Genomic DNA, 21,276 nt, shown 5'->3' on the forward strand with positions numbered 1-21,276 from the left:
AATATCTAGTAGTAAGTGGTCACTTCCTACTGACACGTGTTCTGTAATGTTGGAGACATTCTGAAGGCACTGTGCCATTTCTTCGGGCTGCCAGGAGACCATTAGGACTAATTTGTCCCCTGTTATGGGCTCCAGGTGGCCATCTTGGGGAAGATGACATCTCTTATTGGATGCCAAAAGCCCATAAGATTTGGGTAGCCATCTTGACACAGAAGTGTATATATAGCAGATTCTGTGTCTTTCAGTGCACCCACAGCGTGGGAGCAGATCAGGCGCATGGTTCTCTCTGGTAGGTCAATGTCAAAGAGTAGATAAACCCAACATGTCTGTGAAGGATCTCCTGTATCCAGCTGATGAGATATCTAGTAGTAGGTAGTCCCTTCCAACTGGACGTGTTCTGTGATGTTGAAGACATTCCTTAGGCACTGTGCCATTTACTCAGGCTGCCAGGAGACCATTAGGACTAATTTGTCCCCTGTTATGGGCTCCAGGAGGACATCTTAGGGAGGATGGCATCTCTTATTGGATGCCAAAAGCCCAAAAGGTTTGGGTAGCCATCTTGACACAAAAGTGTATATATAGCAGATTCTGCATCATTCAGTGCGTCTCTTCCATTTGCGAATAATCGCACCAACTGTTGTCACCCTCTCACCAAGCTGCTTGCCGATGGTTTTGTAGCCAATTCCAGCCTTGTGTAGGTCTACAATCTTCTCCCTGACATCCTTGGACAGCTCTTTGGCCTTGGGCATGGTGGAGAGATTGGAATCTGAATAATTGATTGCTTCTGTGGACAGGTGTTTTTTATACAGGTAACAAACTGAGATTAGGAGCACTCCCTTTAAGAGAGTGCTCCTAATCTCAGCTTGTTACCTTTTATAGAAGACACCTGGGAGTGATGGAATATCTAGTAGTAAGTGGTCACTTCCTACTGACACGTGTTCTGTAATGTTGGAGACATTCTGTAGGCACTGTGCCATTTCTTTGGGCTGCCAGGAGACCATTCGTACTAATTTGTCCCCTGTTATGGGCTCCAGGTGGCCATCTTGGGGAGGATGGCATCTCTTATTGGATGCCAAAAGCCCAAAAGCTTGTGGGTAGCCATCTTGACACAGAAGTGTTTATATATCAAATTCTGAATCATTCAGTGTGTTTATTCCAATTTCGAATAATCGCAAGTGTGACATAAAAAATTGCAACAATCGCCATTTTATTCTCTTGGGTCGCTGCTAATTGGGGTAAATATGATGTTTTTTTTTTAATTCATTAAAGTGTATTTTTTCCATAATAATTGCATTTTCAAAACTGCTGCAGAAATACCACGTGACATAAAAATATTGCAACGATCGCCATTTTATTCCCTAGGGTCGCTGCTACCAAAAATGTATAATGTTTGGGGGTTATAAGTCGTTTTCTAGCAAAGAAAATACTGATTTAAACTTGTAAATAAAAAGTGCCAGAAAAAGCGCGATCGGCAAGTGGTTCACTCAAAGTGATTCAGCGGCAGGAAAGTCCTTCAAAGCACACTGACCCCCTCAAACTACAAACAGATATTTTATTTTACATAATACTGATATGAACAGCTTGTACCGTACAAAGCGAAAGTGCTTCCAAAAACGAAATGGTTGATAAAGAGACCCTGTCTGTAGGTGACGGAACACTGCAGCTTTGGCGTGACACGATATAACAATATATTCTGACTTTATCAGTAGATGTCCCATATTTCTGCTGATGTCTGGAAGAGTCTCTGCAAAATTTAGTGCAAGAAAGTAAAATAGGAGATTTTGATATATTTGCTCGCTAATAATTCTGTTCTGTTCTTGGAATGGTCGATAACTTTCAGTCCCGGGTACCACCCACAGCCCCATATTCAGATTGGGTTTACCATTACCGTTACTCCCATACCCTACCCATATGACCATGGGGCAGATGAGCAGCCCACCAGGAAGCTGGCTGTTACTTTTTGTGCAATACTTGGTGGAAAAGTCTACAATCAATTTCTAGACGTTACTTCCCCATCTGTCAGGATCAAGATAGTTTTTGTGCTTCTGAGATTAAGGACTTTTGGATCCTACAGATAAAGGTACATGTAGATTGTTCCTTTTGTTAGGTATGAGATCTGTCCAGTTGAGGTCCCACCACCAGGTCTGAGATGGAAATTTGGCCATGAGATCTGTCTAGTTGAGGTCCCAAAACCAGGCCAGAGATAGGCATTTGGCCATGAGATCAAACTAGTTGAGGTCCCACCACCAAGTCAGAGATGGAAGCTTGATCATGAGATCTGTCCAGTTAAGGTCCCACCACTAGGTCTGATATGGAAATTTGGCCATGAGATCTGTCCAGTTGAGGTCCCACCACCAGGTCTGATATGGAAATTTGGCCATGAGATCTGTGTCCAGTGAGGTCCCAAAACCAGGCCAGAGATAGACATTTGGCCATGAGATCAATCTAGTTGAGGTCCCACCACCAAGTCAGAGATGGAAGCTTGACCATGAGATCTGTTCAGTTAAGGTCCCACCACCAGGCCTGAGATGGAAATTTGGCCATGAGATCTGTCCAGTTGAGGTCCCACAACCAGGTCTGAGATTGAAATTTGGCCATGAGATCTGTCTAGTTGAGGTCCCATAACCAGGCCAGAGATAGACATTTGGCCATGAGATCAATCTAGTTGAGGTCCCACCACCAAGCCAGAGATGGAAGCTTGACCATGAGATCTGTCCAGTTAAGGTACCTCCACCAGTCTTTAGATGGAAATTTGGTCATGAGTTCTGTCCAGTTGAGGTCCCAATACCAGGCCTGAGATGGAAGCTTGACCATGAGATCTGTCCAATTAAGGTACCACCACCAGGCCTTAGATGGAAATTTGCCCATGAGATCTGTCCAGTTGAGGTCCCACCACCAGGCCTGAGATGGAAATTTGCCCATGAGATCTGTCCAGTTGAGGTCCCACCACCAGGCCTGAGATGGAAATTTGGCCATGAGATCTGTCCAGTTGAGGTCCCTCCACCAGCCCAGAGATAGACATTTAGCCATGAGATCAATCTAGTTGAGGTCCCACCACCAAGCCAGAGATGGAAGCTTGACCATGAGATCCATCCAGTTGGGGTCTCATTACCGGCCTAAGATGGAAGTTTGGACAGGGGATCTGTCCATTTGAGATCCCACCACCAGGCCTGATGGGGACGTTTGGCCATAAGATCTGTCCAGTTGATATCCCACAACCAAGCTCAAGATGGAAGTTTGGCCATGAGATCTGTCCAGTTGAGGTCCCACCACTAGGCCTAAGATGGCTTTGGGCCTTTAAACGCCACATAAGATCTCTCCTGTCTCTTCTGTCCTTTCAGTTTGCACCATAAATAAAATAGCAGTATTTTAGAACACCCTGGACCGAGTCATTGGTGGCATAAGCAGTCGCCATAACAAGATAACCAGGGAAAGACAGATACTTTGTAACACCATTAGACTCGGCAAAAACATTTTGGCTTTGGGTAATTTCATCCGCCTTGATGCTTGAAATCCCCGTCTGGCCCAGCATCTCCGGAGCCATCTTGTTAAGGACTGTATCTTCTACAGCTGAGTTGTTATCGCTGCATCTTGGCTCCCTGCTCATGTCACAGGGACGATGTAGTGGAGTCCACCACCTCACGACCATTGCACACGGTGGGAACGTACTGCACGGTGGAACCTGCAGAGGTAAAGAAATGGAACATTCATTTTAGTGGCATTTACAGCAGAACTAAAGGTTACCTAAACCCACCTGGTAAATCCTACCTCCCTATTGCTCTAATAATGTTGCATGTTTTAGGAAATTTTTGTGGCTTTCTGTGGTCTTGTGAACCAAAACCTCCTCCTAAACCAGCTTTTTCTCTGCAACTGGAGGGCTTTAACAAGCATCAAGGCCCACAGACTGAACCTAGCCCTCCAGGCTATGTCATGTGGCCCCCCCACTTCTACTACAGCTGGGACCCTCCCCCCCCGTCTCTGCCCCACCTTGTCTCTGTAGTTGGCAGCATGGAGGAGGACATAACTCCTCCTCCAGATCCTGGGCTTCTCCATGCAGCCGAGGAGAAGCTTGTCTCTGCTCCCCCCCTCCCTTTCATCTCAGCAGTTGGCAGCAAAGTGGAGGACAGAACTCCTCCTACAGATCCTGCACCTCTCTGTGCAGCCACAGCACCCCCTTGTCCTCACCTCCCCTTGTCTCAGCATTGAGCAGATTCCGGCAGCTGACTCCAGCCCTCCTGTGGTCCTGCTCCGGGCCCTGCACTTTCTGCTTCCAAGCTCCGCCCCCCAGCTTTTTTCCAGCAGCAGCACAAGTTAAGAGGGTGCACTGTGATGTAAGGGAGGGTAGGGGAATCTTGACTTCTGATGGTGAAAAGGAAGGGGGGGGGGGGGCTTTTGACATCTGATGTATGGGGGGTGGGGTGCTATGGACATCTAGTCTTACAGATACAACTGGCCCCTTGAAGGCAACCATAATGCTGATGCCGCCCGTGCTGGGATTGAATTTGACACCTCTGATCTAGTTGGCTTGAATTAGCAGCTGGTGGGTGGAAACTAGCATCCAGGGCCGGTGCTACCACTAGGCAAACTAGGCAGCCGCCTAGGGTGCACTGCCGCCTCAGGCGCAGCCATGGCCCCCTGGTAGGGGCTGACTGGATTGGCAACCACAGACCTGCCTTAACCGGTTTACGACCGTCCGCCGCAGATATACTGCGGCAGGCAGCCGCTCCCAGGCAAATTGCCGTACATGTACGGCGCTCGCTCTCAGGAGCCTAGGGGGCGAGCGCGCGCCGACGGCGGCGTGCTCCTGCCCCCGCTTGTCAGCTGGGAAGCCAATGCAGCGGGCAGGCGGCTCCAAGTACTGCCTGACACCCGCGATCGCTCCCCACTGAGAGAGAAGAACGGTCAGCTGTTGTAAACGCCGCCGACCGTTCTTCTTCCTGCAATGATCACAGAGCTCCTTCTATATAGAATCACATGTCTCTATGGTCATTTCACAAGCCACCCCCCCCCCCCCCCACAGTTAGAATCACTCCCCTAGGCTCACATTTAACCCCTTGATCACCCATAGTGTTAACCCCTTCCCTGCCAGTGTCATTAGTACAGTGACAGTGCATATTTTTAGCACTGATTACTGTAGTAATGTCACTGCTACCCCCAAAAGTGTCAAAAAGGTCAGTCAAGGGTCCGATCTGTCCGCCGCAATGTCGCAGTCCCGCTAAAAATCGCAGATCACCGACATTACTAGTAAAAAAATAAACAATAAAAATTACATAAATCTTTCCCCTAGTTTGTAGACGCGATAACTTTTGTGCAAACCAGTCAAAATACGCTTATTGCGAAAATATGTAGCAGAAAACAAATTGGCCTAGAATGTTATAAAATTTTGATTTTATATAGCAGAATGTGAAAAATTTTGTTTGTTTTTTTTTCAAAATTGTCGCTCATTTTTTGTTTGTAGCGTAAAAAAATAAAAATCGCAGAGGTGATCAAATACCGCCAAAAGAAAGCTCTGTTTGTGGGGAAAAAAAGAACATCAATTTTATTTGGGTACAGCGTCGCACGACCGCGCAATTGTCCGTTACAGTAACGCAGTGCCGAATCGCAAAATATGGCCTGGTCATTAAGGGGGAAAATCCTTCCGGTCTTAAAGTGGTTAAAGCAGGGCCGGCGCCAGCATAGTAGGAGGTGCAGACACAAGTCAGGAGAGGCGGCTCCAGTGACACACAGGAAGCACTGCCTGCAGGGGGAGACACATATCCCGGGGCCCCGCCGCTGGAGACACAGACCCTCTCCTTCATAACACCGGCCAGCACACCATGACAGCTGCACTGGGGTAGAGCATTAGCTCCTAACTTTCCCGCATTTCGAGGGACTGTCCCTGATTTGGAACAAAGTCCCTCTGTCCCTCTTTCCTCTTCATCTGTCCCCCATGTTGGTCTGATTTATATAATTGTATATAAAATTCACTTTTTATCTTTCAAAAAGTGTTTCTCAGTGCTAATCCTTTCATACCATTTCTAAATTGCTCCATTTGTAAATTTCAAAAGCCAATATAAAGGAATAGTAGTGGTATAAAATACAAAAAGCACTTGTGGGTTTAACTCATCATTTATTTGTATAATTTTCCTTTAAGGGGGTGTGGCAGGGGGTGTGTCCTATGTCTACCTACCTTTACTAATAGGTGGCCCTCATTTCCATCTCAAAACATTGGTAGGTGTGGTAGAGAGGGCAGTCCGTCACACACTAGGATTAAGGTGAATGCACTGAACCTTACACTGATAGAGTGTCACAGCCAAACAGTCCCACTCTGTAGTGGCGGTGCATGGCTGCTGGATGGGGATGTCTCTTTGCTGTATTGATGTTTCTCTTTGCTGGATTAGGAGGTCTCTTTGCTGGATTTGGCTGTCTCTTTGCTGGATTTGGCTGTCTCTTTGCTGTATTAAAATGTCTCTTTGCTGGATTGGGCTGTCTCTTTGCTAGTTTGTGATGTTTACAATATAGGGATGTCTTTTTGCTAAACGAGGATGTCTCTTTGCTGGATAGGCATGTCTTTTTGCTAGATTGGGGTGTGTCATTTGATCGGGATGTCTCGTTGCTGGATTGGGCTGTCTCTTTGCTGGATTAGGATGTCTCTTTGCTGGATTTGGCCGTCTCTTTGCTATATGGGAATGTATCTTTGCTGTATTGGGCTTTCTCTTTGCTAAATGGGGATGTCTCTTTGCAGAATTGGGCTGTCTCTTTGCTGGATTTGGCTCTCTCTTTGCTATATGGGAATGTCTCCTTGCTATATGTGGATGTCTCATTAGTGGATTGGGCTGTCTCTTTGCTGGATAAGGATGTCTCTTTGCTGAATTTGGCCGTCTCTTTGCTAAATGGGCATGTCTTTTTGCTAGATTGGGGTGTGTCTTTTGATCGGGATGTCTCTTTGCTGGATTGGGCTGTCTCTTTGCTGGATTAGGATGTCTCTTTGCTGGATTTGGCCGTCTCTTTGCTATATGGGAATGTATCTTTGCTGTATTGGGCTTTCTCTTTGCTAAATGGGGATGTCTCTTTGCTGAATTTGGCTGTCTCTTTGCTGGATTTGGCTGTCTCTTTGCTATATGGGAATATCTCCTTGCTATATGTGGATGTCTCATTGCTGGATTGGGCTGTCTCTTTGCTGAATAAGGATGTCTCTTTGCTGAATTTGGCTGTCTCCTTGCTAAATGGGCATGTCTTTTTGCTAGATTGGGATGTGTCTTTTGATCGGGATGTCTCTTTGCTGGGTTAGGATGTCTCTTTGCTGGATTTGGCTGTCTCTTTCCTATATGGTAATGTCTCCTTGCTATATGTGGATGTCTCATTGATGGATTGGGCTTTCTCTTTGTTAGATTGGGCTGTTTTCAAAATAGTCTAGCACCGGCCCTGCTAGCATCTGATGGGTGTGAACTAGCATCTGATGGGTGTGAACTAGCATCTGATGGGCTGGAACTATATACCAGCTGACAACACCTGGAGCGCTCCGGACACTGGCCTGATGACGTCACATCTGAAGGGGGGCGGAAACCAGACCAGTCAATCTGCATAAGGATAGGGAGCAGAGCTGTGGGAGGAATCCAGCAGGCTCCACCCACTACAGAAAACTACAAGAGGGGGTGGGGACAAGACCAGCCACCCTGCACAAGGAGAGAGAGCAGAGCTGTGGGAGGGGCTCAGCAGGCTCCACCCACTACAGAAAACTACAGAAGGGGGTGGGGACAAGACCAGCCACCCTGCACAAGGAGAGAGAGCAGAGCTATGGGAGGAGCTCAGCAGGCTCCACCCACTACAGACAACTACAGGAGGGGGCGGAGACCAGACCAGCCACCCTGCACAATGAGAGAGAGCAGAGCTGTGGGAGGGGCTCAGCAGGCCCCACCCACTACAGAACACTTTAGGAGGAGCTCAGCAGGCTCCACCCACTACAGAAAACTACAGGAGGGGGCAGAGACCAAATCAGTCACTTTGCATAAGGAGAGAGAGCAGAACTGTGGGAGGAATCCAGCAGGCTCCACCCACTACAGAAAACTACAGGAGGGGGCGGAGACCAGACCAGTCACTCTGCATAAGGAGAGAGAGCAGAGCTGTGGGAGGAATCCAGCATGCTCCACCCACTACAGAAAACTAAAGGATTGGGCGGAGACTAGACCAGCCTCCCTGCACAGAGAGAGAGAGCAGAGCTATGGGAGGGGCTCAGCAGGCTCCACCCACTACAGAAAACTACAGGAGGGGGCGGAGACCAGACCAGTCACTCTGCATAAGGTGAGAGAGCAAAGCTGTGGGAGGAATCCAGCAGGCTCCACCCACTACAGAAAACAACAGGAGGGGGTGGAGACAAAACCAGTCACCCTGCACAAGGAGAGAGAGCAGAGCTGTGGGAGGGGCTCAGCCAGCTCCACCCACTACAGAAAACTACAGGAGGGGGTGGAGACAAGAACAGTCACCCTGCACAAGGAGAGAGAGCAGAGCTGTGGGAGGGGCTCAGAAGACTCCACCCACTACAGAAAACTACAGTAGGGGGTGGAGACAAGATCAGCCATCCTGCACAAGGAGAGAGAGCAGAGCTGTGGGGGGGGGGGGCTATGCAGGCTCCACCCACTACAGAAAACTAAAGGCGTGGGCGGAACCAGACCAGTCACCCTGCACACAGAGAGAGGGCAGCAGTGAGCGGTCTTTATTACAGGAAGTCTCACACTGAATTACTGCACAGATCTGGAAGAAATACAGAAATCCCTTGGAGATTTAAGAATACACATGACTGATGTTCAGTATTTAGATGATATTTGCTTATCCTGGAGTCCCCCTTTAAATAGACTTTAATGGTCACAATGCTGACTGGCTGTCAAGTTTTTCTTTTAATTAGCATCAATCACACGGAAAACAATGCGGCCGCCATAGCGCGAGGAAAAGGCGATTGTGCACAGGTCGATCTTTTGTTGCTGGACTTCTAATCCTCAGTGGGAGCTCACATGGACTCTCCTGCATCCGAGATGCGATGCGGCTTTATTGCGACTGTAGGGGGTGGTATTAATGAGCGCTTTGTTAACTCTCTTGTTAGCGGGAATGCGGAGTCTCTGCAGGTTAATGGGCAGCCAGCGGCTCCTGTGGGGACAAGAATTCAAATCTAGCCATTAAAAGTGTCCCTGGGGCATTGCAGGAGGGGGGGATGGAGGAGATGACAATAGAGGAGGTGGCGGAGGAAAGGGGGGGGGGGAGCACTCGTGTTGGATCTCTTCACATCCGAGCGTCTAATGGCGGGAGCGTATGCGAGTCCGGCTCTTGTGTTTGCCCACTGCGCTGTCTCTGTATAATGAAGACCCTTCAGCCTCTCCGGGTCATTTAAGGCAGGCATGGGTGACCCCCCCCCCCCCCGTCTGCCTGTAACAGCCGACCTTATTAATGATGTCTAGAAAATGGTGAAGTGTGGAACTACAAATTCCAGAATTCCCAGCGGCAGAGGGATGCATTGCTGGATCTTTCTCTGGCTCTTCCCTTACAGGGGGCGCTGTCACCCTAACATGTTTCAGGCAATGGAGGAGGATGCAGAGAAAGCTAGCAGTGGTATTAATGCTTATCCATACCCCACTGAGCAAAGTGGAGGCAGGAAGGTGACACAGGAGGCTGCAGAATTGCAGGCTTTGTGCAATGCTGGTACCATCTGGCTGTGCAATGTGGCAGGGGTGTGTGTGAATCACAAGACTGACTGAACAGAACTACACATTATTTAGCAGGGAAATCAGCACACAAAGATGTTGTTGGGTTGTGTATTGAGCTGCCCTATCTGATACCCCAGGGTACCTAAATCTACACTCCACTCAGTGGCGGCTGATGCTCCATGGGCCGGGGGTGGGGGGGCAGACGGACCACACCATACCATACACCCCCCCCCCCTCCCCTACCACACCAGCTCCAGCCAGCACACTATACCCCCCCCCCCCCTGGTGGCCGGCTCACTCCCCCTGGACTGGCAGGCAACGGCGGCGGCGGCTTCCCCTCAGTCTCCTCCGTGGGTCGTGCATCTCCTCCTCCTTGGCCAATAGCATGGCTTCTCCTTTCGGGAAACGGGTCTCAGGGTCTACTTCCTGATTGGCCAGGAGGAGAATCCGTGTGACAATAGTGAATATTCATTTGCTATTGCTACACAACTGGGGGGGCTCAGGGCGCAGTGCTCTGCGCCCCGAGCCCACCCTGTTTTGAAGCCTATTAGAGCCTCTGGCTCTAATCAGGTGCATAAAAAAAAACTCCATTGGAATCCATCCGTCCGGCGCCCTGCATGTAGATTAGGCCGGACGCGTGGATAGGGGGGGGACGACGCCCCTGCGCCCCCAATGGACGGGCCGCCACTGACTCCAGTATGTAAGATACCTTAGACCCTAGTAGGCAGAGATACCTCAATCTAGGCCACTGGAAGGTGGAAATACCTGATTACAGATCTTCAGTTGGTGAAGATTCCTAATTCTAGTCCACAGTGAGTGGAGATACCTTATTCTAAACCTTAGTAGGCACAGATACCTGATTCTAGACCCCTAGTAGGTGTATCTACCCAACTGTAGACCCCATTATGTGTAGACCGCTGATTCTAGATCCCTAGTAGGCAGAGAAACCTGATTGTGGACCCCTAGTAGGTGTAAACACCTGATTTAAGACCCCAGTAGGTGGAAATACCTGATTCAAGACTACAGTGAGTGGAGATACCCTAATCTAGACCATCAGTAGATGGAGATATCAGATTGTAGACCCCGGTAAGTGAAGATGAGTGATTCTAGACCCCTAGTAGGTGTATATACCCAACTGTAGACCCCATTACGCGTAGACCGCTGATTCTAGATCCCTAGTAGGCAGAGAAACCTGATTGTGGACCTCTAGTAGGTGTAGACACCTGATTGTAGACCCCAGTAGGTGGAAATACCTGATTCAAGACTACAGTGAGTGGAGATACCCTAATCTAGACCCTCAGTAGGTGGAGATATCTGATTGTAGACCCAGGTAGGTGAAGATACTTGATTCTAAATCCCTAGTGGGTGGTGATATCTTATTCTAGGTCCCAGTAGGCAGATATACCTGATTCTACACCACAATGAGCGGAGATAACTGATTATGGACCTCTGTAGGCTTGGATATTTTATGCTAGACCATAGTATCTGGACATACCTGATTTTTAGCTCCAGTAAACATGGATACCCCACTTCAAACCCCTACAGGGGAGAATACTTCATTCTAGACTCCAACAGGTGGAGATGCCTAATTCTAGACCCCCATAAGGCTGGGATACCTCATTCTAAACCCCTGTTCGCTAGTAGGAATTTCTCATTCGAATTCCCAGTATGTAGGGATACCATTCTAAATCTCAGTAAGAGCTGGTGCCTCATTCTAGACCTCAGTATTGGGGGATAACTTATTCTAGATCTTAGTAGGTAGGAATACTTTTTTCCAGGACCCCATTGGTAGGGAATACCACATTCTAGACCTTAGTGGTTGGGGATACCTAGTTGTAGATAATGGTTCTAGACCTCCTATAGGCAGGGAGGGATACCTCATTCTAAATACCAGTATATGGAGATACCTCATTTTAGACATCAGTAGATGGTGATGCCACACTCTAGACCCCAGTAGGTGGGGATCCCTCATTCTAGACATCAACAGGTGGGGATATCATGCTCTAGACCCCAGTAGGTGTTGATACCTCATTCTAGACTCAGTAAAAATCAGTACTTTTTTTCTATGCCCATTAGGGATAGGGATCTCATTCCACACCCCAGCAGCCAATATTCACCTACTTTAGACCCCAGTCAACATAGATACCTCATTTGAAACCCTAGTAGGCAACAAAACCTAGGTCAAAATCTAGTAGCTGGGGATGCCACATTCTAGACCCCAATAGGTATACACACCTCATTCCAGACCTCAGTAACAGGGATACTTCACTGTAAATCCCAGTAGGAAGGGATACCTTATTTTGGCCCCCCAGTAGGTGAGAATACTTCATTCTAGACCCCAGTAGGCACAGAAGAATACCTCATTCTAAATCCCAGTTAGTAGGCACGACTCATGTAAGACCCCTGTAGCTCATTCTAGATCCCAGTAGGTGAGAGTACCTTATTCCAGACCTCATTGTTTGAGGTTACCCCATTGTAGACCCCAGTAGTTGGGATACCTAATTGAGACCCCCAGTAGGCATGGGTATCTCAATATTGAGGAGGAATACCTCCCATAGGTGGTAATACCTCATTCCAGATCCTAGTAGGCATGAGTACCTCATTCTAGGCCCCAGTAGACAGCAATATATTTTTCTAGACCTCTTTGGGCATAGATACCTCATTCCAGACTCCAGTAGACAAGGTCTCCTTACTCTAGACCCCAGTTGACCTTGCTACTGCTTTCCAGATCCCAGTGGGCAATAAAACCTACCTGTAGGTATTAATTCTAGTAGGTGGGGATGCTTCATTCTAGACTTTAGTAGTTGTAAATACCTCATTCTGGACTTCAGCAGCAAGGATATCTCACTTTAAGTCCCAGAAGGAGGGGATACCTCACTCTGGACACCATAAGGTGAGAATACTTCATTCTAGACCCCAATAGACAGAGATATTTAATTCTAGACCCCAGGGGTATCTCCTTCTAGACCCCAGTAGATAGGGATATTTCATTCTAGACCCCAGTGGATTGGGATATCTCATTCTAGACCCCAGTAGAAGGGAATTTCTCATTCTAGACCCTAGTAGATGGGGATCTCTCATTTAAGCAATCGGTAGATGCGGACGCCTCATTCTGGAACCAAGTAGTTGTGAATACCTAGTTTTTGACCCTTGTAGGCGGATATACCTTATAACCAGAGTATGAGAGGTTTCCTCATTCTAGACCTCAGTAGGCAGAGACACCTCACTATAAGTTCCAGTAGCAGGTGCTATCACATTCTAGACCCCAGTAGGTGAGGATATTTTAATGTAAATGCCAGTGGGGAGGGGAAGGGATATCTCATTCTAGACCACAGCAGGCAGAGATACCTCATTCTAGAATCCCAGAAGCCTGGAACACGGTATGGGGTTACACTTTTAAAGCGGGCCTATGACAATAGTAATTTGGGAGCTTCCATTGCTGATATAGGTTTAGGTTGTAGGCCCCAGAGCAGTCATATTGAGCCTTCTCTACTGGTGAGTCAATGGCCAAGAACAATTATGCGGTACAGGAGCTTGGCTTTTTTTAAATTCACTGCCTGCATGCTTGTTCCAGATCAGGAACCTGGAGCAGGTGCCTTTAACCACTTCCCGCCCCTCATATAGCAAAATGACGGCTGCAAAGTGGTTGCTCTATCCTTACTGGCTGTCATATGATGTCCAGCAGGATAGACCGCTCTGCGCGCCCCCCGGGGGGCGCAAAGAGCGGTGATCGGGGGTGCGGTGTGTCACTCTGACTCACCCTAACTCCGATCCCGGTACAGAGCCTATGACGTAGGCTCTTTACCATGTGACCAGCTGTGTCCAATCACAGCTGGTCACATAGTAAATAAGAATTGCCATTGATCAGCTTTCCTCAGCTCGCGCCTGACAGACACGGGTAGAGGAGAGCCGATCGGCGGCTCTCCTGACAGGGGGGGGGGGGGGTCTGTGCTGGTAATCAGAGCATTGATTACCAGTGCAGACCCTTAGGGGATGCCACTAGAGCCACCAGGGATTGCCCACCCATGGCCACCAGGGATGCCCACCCATGCCACCAGGGATGTCAATCAGGGCTCAGGGACCCTTTCAGTGCCCTCCTCATCAGTGTTGCCCATCATTGCCATCTATCAGTGCCGCCCACCAGTGCCCATCATTGCCATCTATCAGTGCCGCCCACCAGTGCCCATTATTGCCATCTATCAGTGCTGCCCACCAGTGCCCATCATTGCCATCAATCAGTGCCGCCCACCAGTGCCCATTATTGCCCATCAGTGCTGCCTATCAGTCTCCATCAGTGCCACCTATCTGTGCTGCCTATCAGTGCCCACCAATGCTGCATATCAGTGCTACCTATCAGTGCCAAATATCAGTGCCCATCAGTGCTGCATTATAGTGCCTCATCATCAGTGCCACCCCATCAGTGCCTCCTCATTAGTGCCTGTCAGTGCGGCCTCATCAGTGCTCATCAGTGCAGGAAAAAACGTATCTATTTACAAAATTATATAACATAAACAAAAAAACTTTTTTTTTTCAAACTTTTCGGTCTTTTTTTATTTGTGTAACAAAAAAGAAAAAACCTTGCGCTGATCAAATACCACCATAAGAAAGCTCTATTTGTGGGGAAAAAATGACACAAATTTGGTTTGGGTACAGTGTTGCATGACCGCGCAATTGTCATTCAAAATGCAACAGCGCTAAAAGCTGAAAATAGGCCTGGGCAGGAAGGGGGTGAAAGTGCCCGGTACTGAAGTGGTTAAAAACAAGACTCTGATATTTCTGGAGGCACAAGTTCACTGAAAACCCACCAAAAATCTCCATTTCACAGCCGCCGAGCCGAGCGACAAGTCTTCGAGTTCATTAACAGCGCCGATTCCACCTAGCGCCCGGCATCCAGGGTGGCTGGGTGGAATTTTCGCTTTGATATGTCTTGTAGTTTGAACGATAAAGCTGTTGACAGCTCTGATCCGTCGCTCTCCCCGTCTTATTTCCTCTCAACGGCTGACACTATTTACAGATCTCCCAGAATCCCCCGGGGAAGGCCCAGCATTTTCCTCCTGATCGCATGAAATGACTCACAATTCCCCTTTCCTCTGCAGCAATTATTATGAGCAGCAAATGACATTCATCTCTGAGCTGAGCCCCCCGTCCCCACCGTTTGCCCCCCATCCCTGGTGTCACCGCCAGCCAACCGTCACTCGGCCTCTTGCAAACACCGACTTTTATCCTCCAAAGCCAAGCGCACAGCGGCAGACATAGCTGCCAACATTTTAAAGCCATTTTCAGAGACACGTCAAAGCTTCTTGTTGGGGTCTCGGAGGACCGCATATCACCAAGTAAACTGCCCGGCTCTTGTGACAGATTTATGAAAGTGGGAATGCTGCTCTTCAGAAATGATTTCATTAGAAGGTCTGCAAATTTTAAATTAATTCAACATGCAAAGAGAGGGTCTTTAATCCACACTTGCTCAGTTTTTCGAAAATCAGTCATGAATCCCCCAGTCACTAGAGGTGCGCGCGGCAGGAAAACGCTGTTTCATTTCATATTCGTTTGTTAAGTTCATTTTATCATATTCCTTGTTAGAATGATTTGTTTCCAGAACTTGTTTCATAAATTCGGATTCATTTTGTATATTTGTTATTTTTTTAAATCGATTCGAAACTTCCAATTTCGAAAATTCCAATTTCGACATTCGAAATTTGAATTTTCTGAATTTTTCGGAAGACAAAGATGTTGTTGGATTGTGCATTACGCTGCTGTATTTGATACCCCAGGATACCTAAATCTACACTCCAGTATGTAGGATTCCTTATTCTAGACCAGTGATGGTGAACCTTGGCATCCCAGATGTTTTGGAACTATATTTCCCATGGTGCTCATCTACACTGCAGAGTGAATGAGCATCATGGGAAATCTAGTTCCAAAACATCTGGAGTGCCAAGGTTTGCCATCACTGTTCTAGACCATAGTAGGCAAAGATACCTCAACCTAGGCTACCGGAAGGCAAAGATACTTGATTCTAGACCCCCTAGTAGGTGTATAATACCAATTGTAGACACAGATACGTGTAGACCCCTGATTCTAGATCCCCAGTAAAGAAGTAGAAACCTGATTGTGGACCCCTAGTAGGTGTGGACTACTGATTCTAGACCCTAGTAGGTGAAAATACCTGGCTTCTAGGCTACAGTGAGTTGAGATACCCTAATCTAGACCCCCCAGTAGGTGGAGATATCAGATTGTAGACCCCAGTAGGTGGAGATATCTGATTGTAGAGCCCAGTAGGTGGAGATATCTGATTGTAGACCCCAGTAGGTGGAGATATCTGATTGTAGACCCCAGTAGGTGGAGATATCAGATTGTAGACCCCAGTAGGTGGAGATATCTGATTGTAGAGCCCAGTAGGTGGAGATATCTGATTGTAGAGCCCAGTAGGTGGAGATATCAGATTGTAGACCCCAGTAGGTGGAGATATCTGATTGTAGAGCCCAGTAGGTGGAGATATCTGATTGTAGAGCCCAGTAGGTGGAGATATCAGATTGTAGACCCCAGTAGGTGGAGATATCAGATTGTAGACCCCAGTAGGTGGAGATATCAGATTGTAGACCCCAGTAGGTGGAGATATCAGATTGTAGACCCCAGTAGGTGGAGATATCAGATTGTAGACCCCAGTAGGTGAAGGTCTGCAAACTTTAAATTAATTCAACATGCAAAGAGGGTCTTTAATCCACACTTGCTCAGTTTTTCGAAAATCGAATCCCCCAGTCACTAGAGGTGCGCGCGGTGGAAAACGCTGTTTCATTTCGTATTTCGTATTTTGTATATTTGTTATTTTTTAAATCGATTCGAAAATTCCAATTTCGACATTCGAAAATTTTAATTTTCTGAATTTTTCAGAAGACAAAGATGTTGTTGGATTGTGCATTAGGCTGCTGTATTTGATACCCCAGGACAGTGGTCCTCAACTCCGTTCCTCGGGGACCCACTAACAGGCCAGATTTTAAGTATTACTTTGGGGAGATGCAGACTAGAATGCTGCAATCACTGAGCAGCAAATGAGATCACCTGTGATGTAATTTAGTTATCTTGCAAACCTGGCCTGTTAGTGGGCCCCGAGGACCGGAGTTGAGGAACACTGCCCCAGGATACCTAAATCTATACTCCAGTATGTAGGATTCCTTATTCTAGACCAGTGATGGTGAACCTTGGCACCCCAGATGTTTTGGAAGTACATTTCCCATGGTGCTCAACTACGCAGAGTGAATGAGCATCATGGGAAATGTAGTTCCAAAACATCTGGAGTGTCAAGGTTCACCATCACTGTTTTAGACCATAGTAGGCAAAGATACCTCAACCTAGGCCACCGGAAGGCAAAGATACTTGATTCTAGACCCCCTAGTAGGTGTATAATACCAATTGTAGACACCGATACGTGTAGACCCCTGATTCTAGATCCCCAGTAAAGAAGTAGAAACCTGATTGTGGACCCCTAGTAGGTGTGGACTACTGATTCTAGACCCTAGTAGGTGAAAATACATGATTTTAGGCTACAGTGAGTGAAGATACCCTAATCTAGACCCCCAGTAGGTGGAGATATCTGATTGTAGACCCCAGTAGGTGAAGGTCTGCAAACTTTAAATTAATTCAACATGCAAAGAGGGTCTCTAATCCACACTTGTTCAGTTTTTTGAAAATCAGTCACGAGGATACCTAAATCTATACTCCAGTATGTAGGATTCCTTATTCTAGACCCTAGTAGGCAAAGATACCTCAATCTAGGCCACCGGATGGCAAAGATACTTGATTCTAGACCCCTAGTAGGTGTATAATACCAATTGTTGACCCCGGTACATGTAGACCACTGATTCCAGATCCCCTGTAAGGAAGTAGAAACCCGATTGTGGACCCCTAGTAGGTGTGGACTACTGATTCTAGACCCTAGTAGGTGGAAATACCTGGCTTCTAGGCTACAGTGAGTGGAGATACCTTAATCTAGACCCCCAGTAGGTGGAGATATCTGATTGTAGACCCCAGTAGGTGAAGATACCTGATTCTAGATCCCTTGTGGGTGGAGATATCCTTTTCTAGGTCCCAGTAGGCAGATATACCTGATTCTAGACCACAGTGAGTGGAGATTTCATTCTGGATCACCGTAGGCTAAGATACTTTATGCTAGACCATAGTATCTGGTCTATTTTGTAGTATCTGGTATATTTTGCATATTTGTTATTTTTTTTAAATCGATTTTTAATTCCAATTTCGAAAATTCCAATTTCGACACTCAAATTTTGACTTTCGAAATTTGAATTTTCGGAAGACAAAGATGTTGTTGGATTGTGCATTAAGCTGCTCTTTTTGATACCCCAGGATACCTAAATCTATACTCCACTATGTAGGATTCCTTATTCTAGATCCTAGTAGGCAAAGATACCTCAACCTAGGCCACCGGAAGGCAAAGATACTTGATTCTAGACCCCTAGTAGGTGTATTATACCAATTGTAAACCCCGGTACGTGTAGACCCCTGATTCTAGATCCCCAGTAAGGAAGTAGAAACCTGATTGTGGACCCCTAGTAGGTGTATAATATCAATTGTAGACCCCAGTACGTGTAGACCCCTGATTCTAGATCCCCAGTAAGGAAGTAGGAACCTGATTGTGGACCTCTAGTAGGTGTGGACTACTGATTCTAGACCCTAGTAGGTGGAAATACCTGGATTCTAGGCTACAGTGAGTGGAGATACCTTAATCTAGACCCCCCCCCCGTAGGTGGAGATATCTGATTGTAGACCCCAGTAGGTGAAGATACCTGATTCTAGATCCCTAGTTGGTGGAGATATCCAAATCTAGGTCCCAGTAGGCAGATATACCTGATTCTAGACCACAGTGAGTGGAGATAATTCATTCTGGATCACAGTAGGCTAGCAGTTTGCGCCCTAATGCAGTGGTTCCTAACCTCAGTGTCCAAGTACCCCCAGCAGGTCATGTTTTGGGAATTTTCCATAGATAATATAGCTGTCATGAATATCAAACCCTTTACCTTAAATTAAAGCATGGATGAAACCATGACCTGTTGGGGACATGTGAGGACTGAGGTTGGGAACCACTGCCCTGGAGTTGCGCTGGATGGCCATACTCACTGTGGGATCCGCCTGCTCCCGTGGCGCTGAATCGGTTGGTGGCACTACGGTGACTGGTGACATTTTTCTGCGGCTGGAACATGATGATGTGAAGTTTTGGGGTGAAGAGGCATCCCAGAACCACCGAGCCACTGAGACTGACCGAGACACACAGAGTAGTGGTCTGAACCTGAGAGACGAGGAAAGAAGAGCCAAGAATTGAAGTGTCTAACATCCATTTTTAAGTTTGTTTATGATTCACACATAACCTAAAACATAAAATACAGATTAAACAAGTTTACACTATATGACCAAATCATTTCGCCCTCCTGACCATCACACCTATATGCAGTGGTGTATGTTGATTTTGTGCTGCCCTAGGCAAGACTAAAATTGAGCGCCCCCCCCTCCTTGTCCTATGTAAATTTGCCCCACTCCTTCCTTTTTAATGGATGCAACTCCCTCAAAAATTGAAGGACTGCAAGTCCCAGCATGAACCCCTGAGATCTCATGAGGGGGGGTGGGTGAGGGAGGGAGAAAGAGAGGGGGGATGAGAGAGAGAGAGAGAGAGAGAGGGGGAGGAGAAAGGGGGTGAGAGAGACAGAGAGAAAGCTGGATGAGAGAGAGAGGGGGGATGAGAAAGAGAGGGGGGGATGAGAGAGTGAGAGAGGGGGGGAATGAGAGAGAGAGGGGGGGATGAGAGAGAGAGAGGAGATGAGAGATAGAAAGAGGGGGGATGAGAGAGAGAGAGAGAGGGGGGTGAGAGAGAGAGAGAGAGAGGGGTGAGAGAGATAAGGGGGGGTGAGAGAGAGGGGGGTGAGAGAAGGGGGGTGAAAGAGAGAAGGGGGGTGTGAGGGGGTAAGAGAGAGAGGGGGTGAGAGAGCTACCAGTGGCCAATAGAGTCTCAGGTGGAGGGGGGCAGCTTTTTTTGCTGCCCCCCTGCAAAGTGCCGCCCTAGGCCTGGGCCTTGTTGGCCTAGGCCAAACTACAGCACTGCCTATATGAACTGATTGGACATCTCATTCCAAAACCATGGCCAGTAGTATAGAGTTGCACTCTTTGTGGCTATAACACCCTCCACTTTTCTGGGAAGATTTTCCACTAGATTTTGGAATGTCTGTTGAAGGTCAGGGTTCTGTGCAGGACATTTGAGTTCCTCCACACCAAACTGGTCACACTATGTCTTCATGGAGTTTTGTAGACACCTGACCATCATACCTCTATAAGCTTGTAAGGCATTCCATTCCAAAACCATGACCATTAATAACGAGTAACCCCCCTTACATGGCCATTAATTTGGAATTACACCCTTTCTGGCTATAACACCCTCCACTCTTCTGGGAAGTATTCCTACAAGATTTTGGAATGTCTGTGGAAATGTGTGACCATTTGTGAAGTCAGGTACTGATGTTGGGTAAGAAGAATTGACTCACAAATGGCATTAAAATTCATCCCAAAGGTGATCAGTAGGGTTGAAGTCAGGGCTCTGTGCAGGACACTCAAGTTACGCCACACCAAACTGGTCACACCATGTCTTCATGGACCTGGCTTTGTGGACACCTGACCCATTACACCTCTATAAGCTTGAAGGGAATCCCATTCCAAAACAATGGCCATTAATTAATATGGAGTTGTCCCATCATGACCATTAATATAGAATTGCACCCATTGTGGCTATAAAATCTTCCACACTTCTGGGAAGGCTTGTCTGTGGGAATTTGTGACCATTTGTGAGGTCAGGTAATAATGTTGGATGAAAAGACCTGACTCACATGTTTGGCCTCACGTTGGGCACCAGAAAAAAAGACCTGGCTTACAGTTGGTGTTCTAATTCATCCCATAGGTGTTCAGTAGGGTTGAGATCAGGACACCTAAGTTCCTCCACACCAAACTGGTCAAACCATGCTCTTGGCTTTTATACAGTATTCCAGAATGCACTGAGACAGCCTATCTCTGCCAATCTCCAGGACTGTATCAAAGCCTGTGTATCTAATAGTCAGGTCCTCTGTGTTCAGCTCCGTTCCTCTGACCCTCAGGACGACCTCCTGATACCATGTGCCACTGCTACAGAGGAGGAGGCAGCCGCTAAGCCCCCACCCGTCTCCGGGACTCCGCTCTCCAGCCAAAGACCTAGCAGCACATGTGCTCCTGCCTTTATACAGTATCCTAGAATGCACGAGACAGCCTATCTCTACCAATAATCAGGACTGTATCAAAGCCTATGAAGCCATTGGTCAGGTTTCCTCCCACTGTCCAACATGCCTCCCTATTGGACCAGTGTGAAACACACTCTAGACACAATGAATCACATACTGAGCACAAAGAGCAGACCTCACTAACAGATCCTGCTCTCTGATAGGCAGAAAGCAAGATAGATTTGCCTGCTGCTCCTCTGATAGGCAGACAGAGCCAACAACTATACTCTCTCTCTAGCACCTACCTAGGAGGGTGCTACACTCACCCCCCTGCCAAACTGAGCCATGTCCTCACT

At 47.4% G+C, this 21,276-nt stretch overlaps 1 protein-coding gene and 1 long non-coding RNA gene across 5 annotated transcripts in view; one reads left to right on the forward strand and one right to left on the reverse strand.

Moving 5' to 3' along the window:
* The first annotated feature begins 1,503 nt into the window (after nt 1-1,503).
* Nucleotides 1,504-2,823, forward strand: LOC309561509. Its single transcript, XR_014225573.1, has 3 exons — nt 1,504-2,102; nt 2,265-2,358; nt 2,414-2,823. It is a non-coding gene; the product is annotated as an uncharacterized lncRNA (long non-coding RNA).
* A 63-nt stretch (nt 2,824-2,886) lies between these two features.
* The window catches only part of GRM2 (glutamate metabotropic receptor 2), an 87,632-nt gene continuing 69,242 nt past the window's right edge, over nt 2,887-21,276 (reverse strand). For all 4 annotated transcript variants that reach the window (XM_082265451.1, XM_082265453.1, XM_082265450.1 and 1 more), the window contains exons 5-6: nt 18,807-18,975; nt 2,887-3,682 (exon numbers count right to left, since the gene is read on the reverse strand). In XM_082265451.1, coding sequence (XP_082121577.1) covers nt 3,609-3,682; nt 18,807-18,975 — 243 coding nt within the window. In that variant the 3' untranslated portion in view covers nt 2,887-3,608. The remainder of the gene's footprint in view (nt 3,683-18,806; nt 18,976-21,276) is intronic.

The sequence above is a fragment of the Pelophylax lessonae genome (genome assembly GCF_965119305.1).
Source record: "Pelophylax lessonae genome assembly, chromosome: 8".
Lineage (NCBI taxonomy): Eukaryota > Metazoa > Chordata > Amphibia > Anura > Ranidae > Pelophylax > Pelophylax lessonae.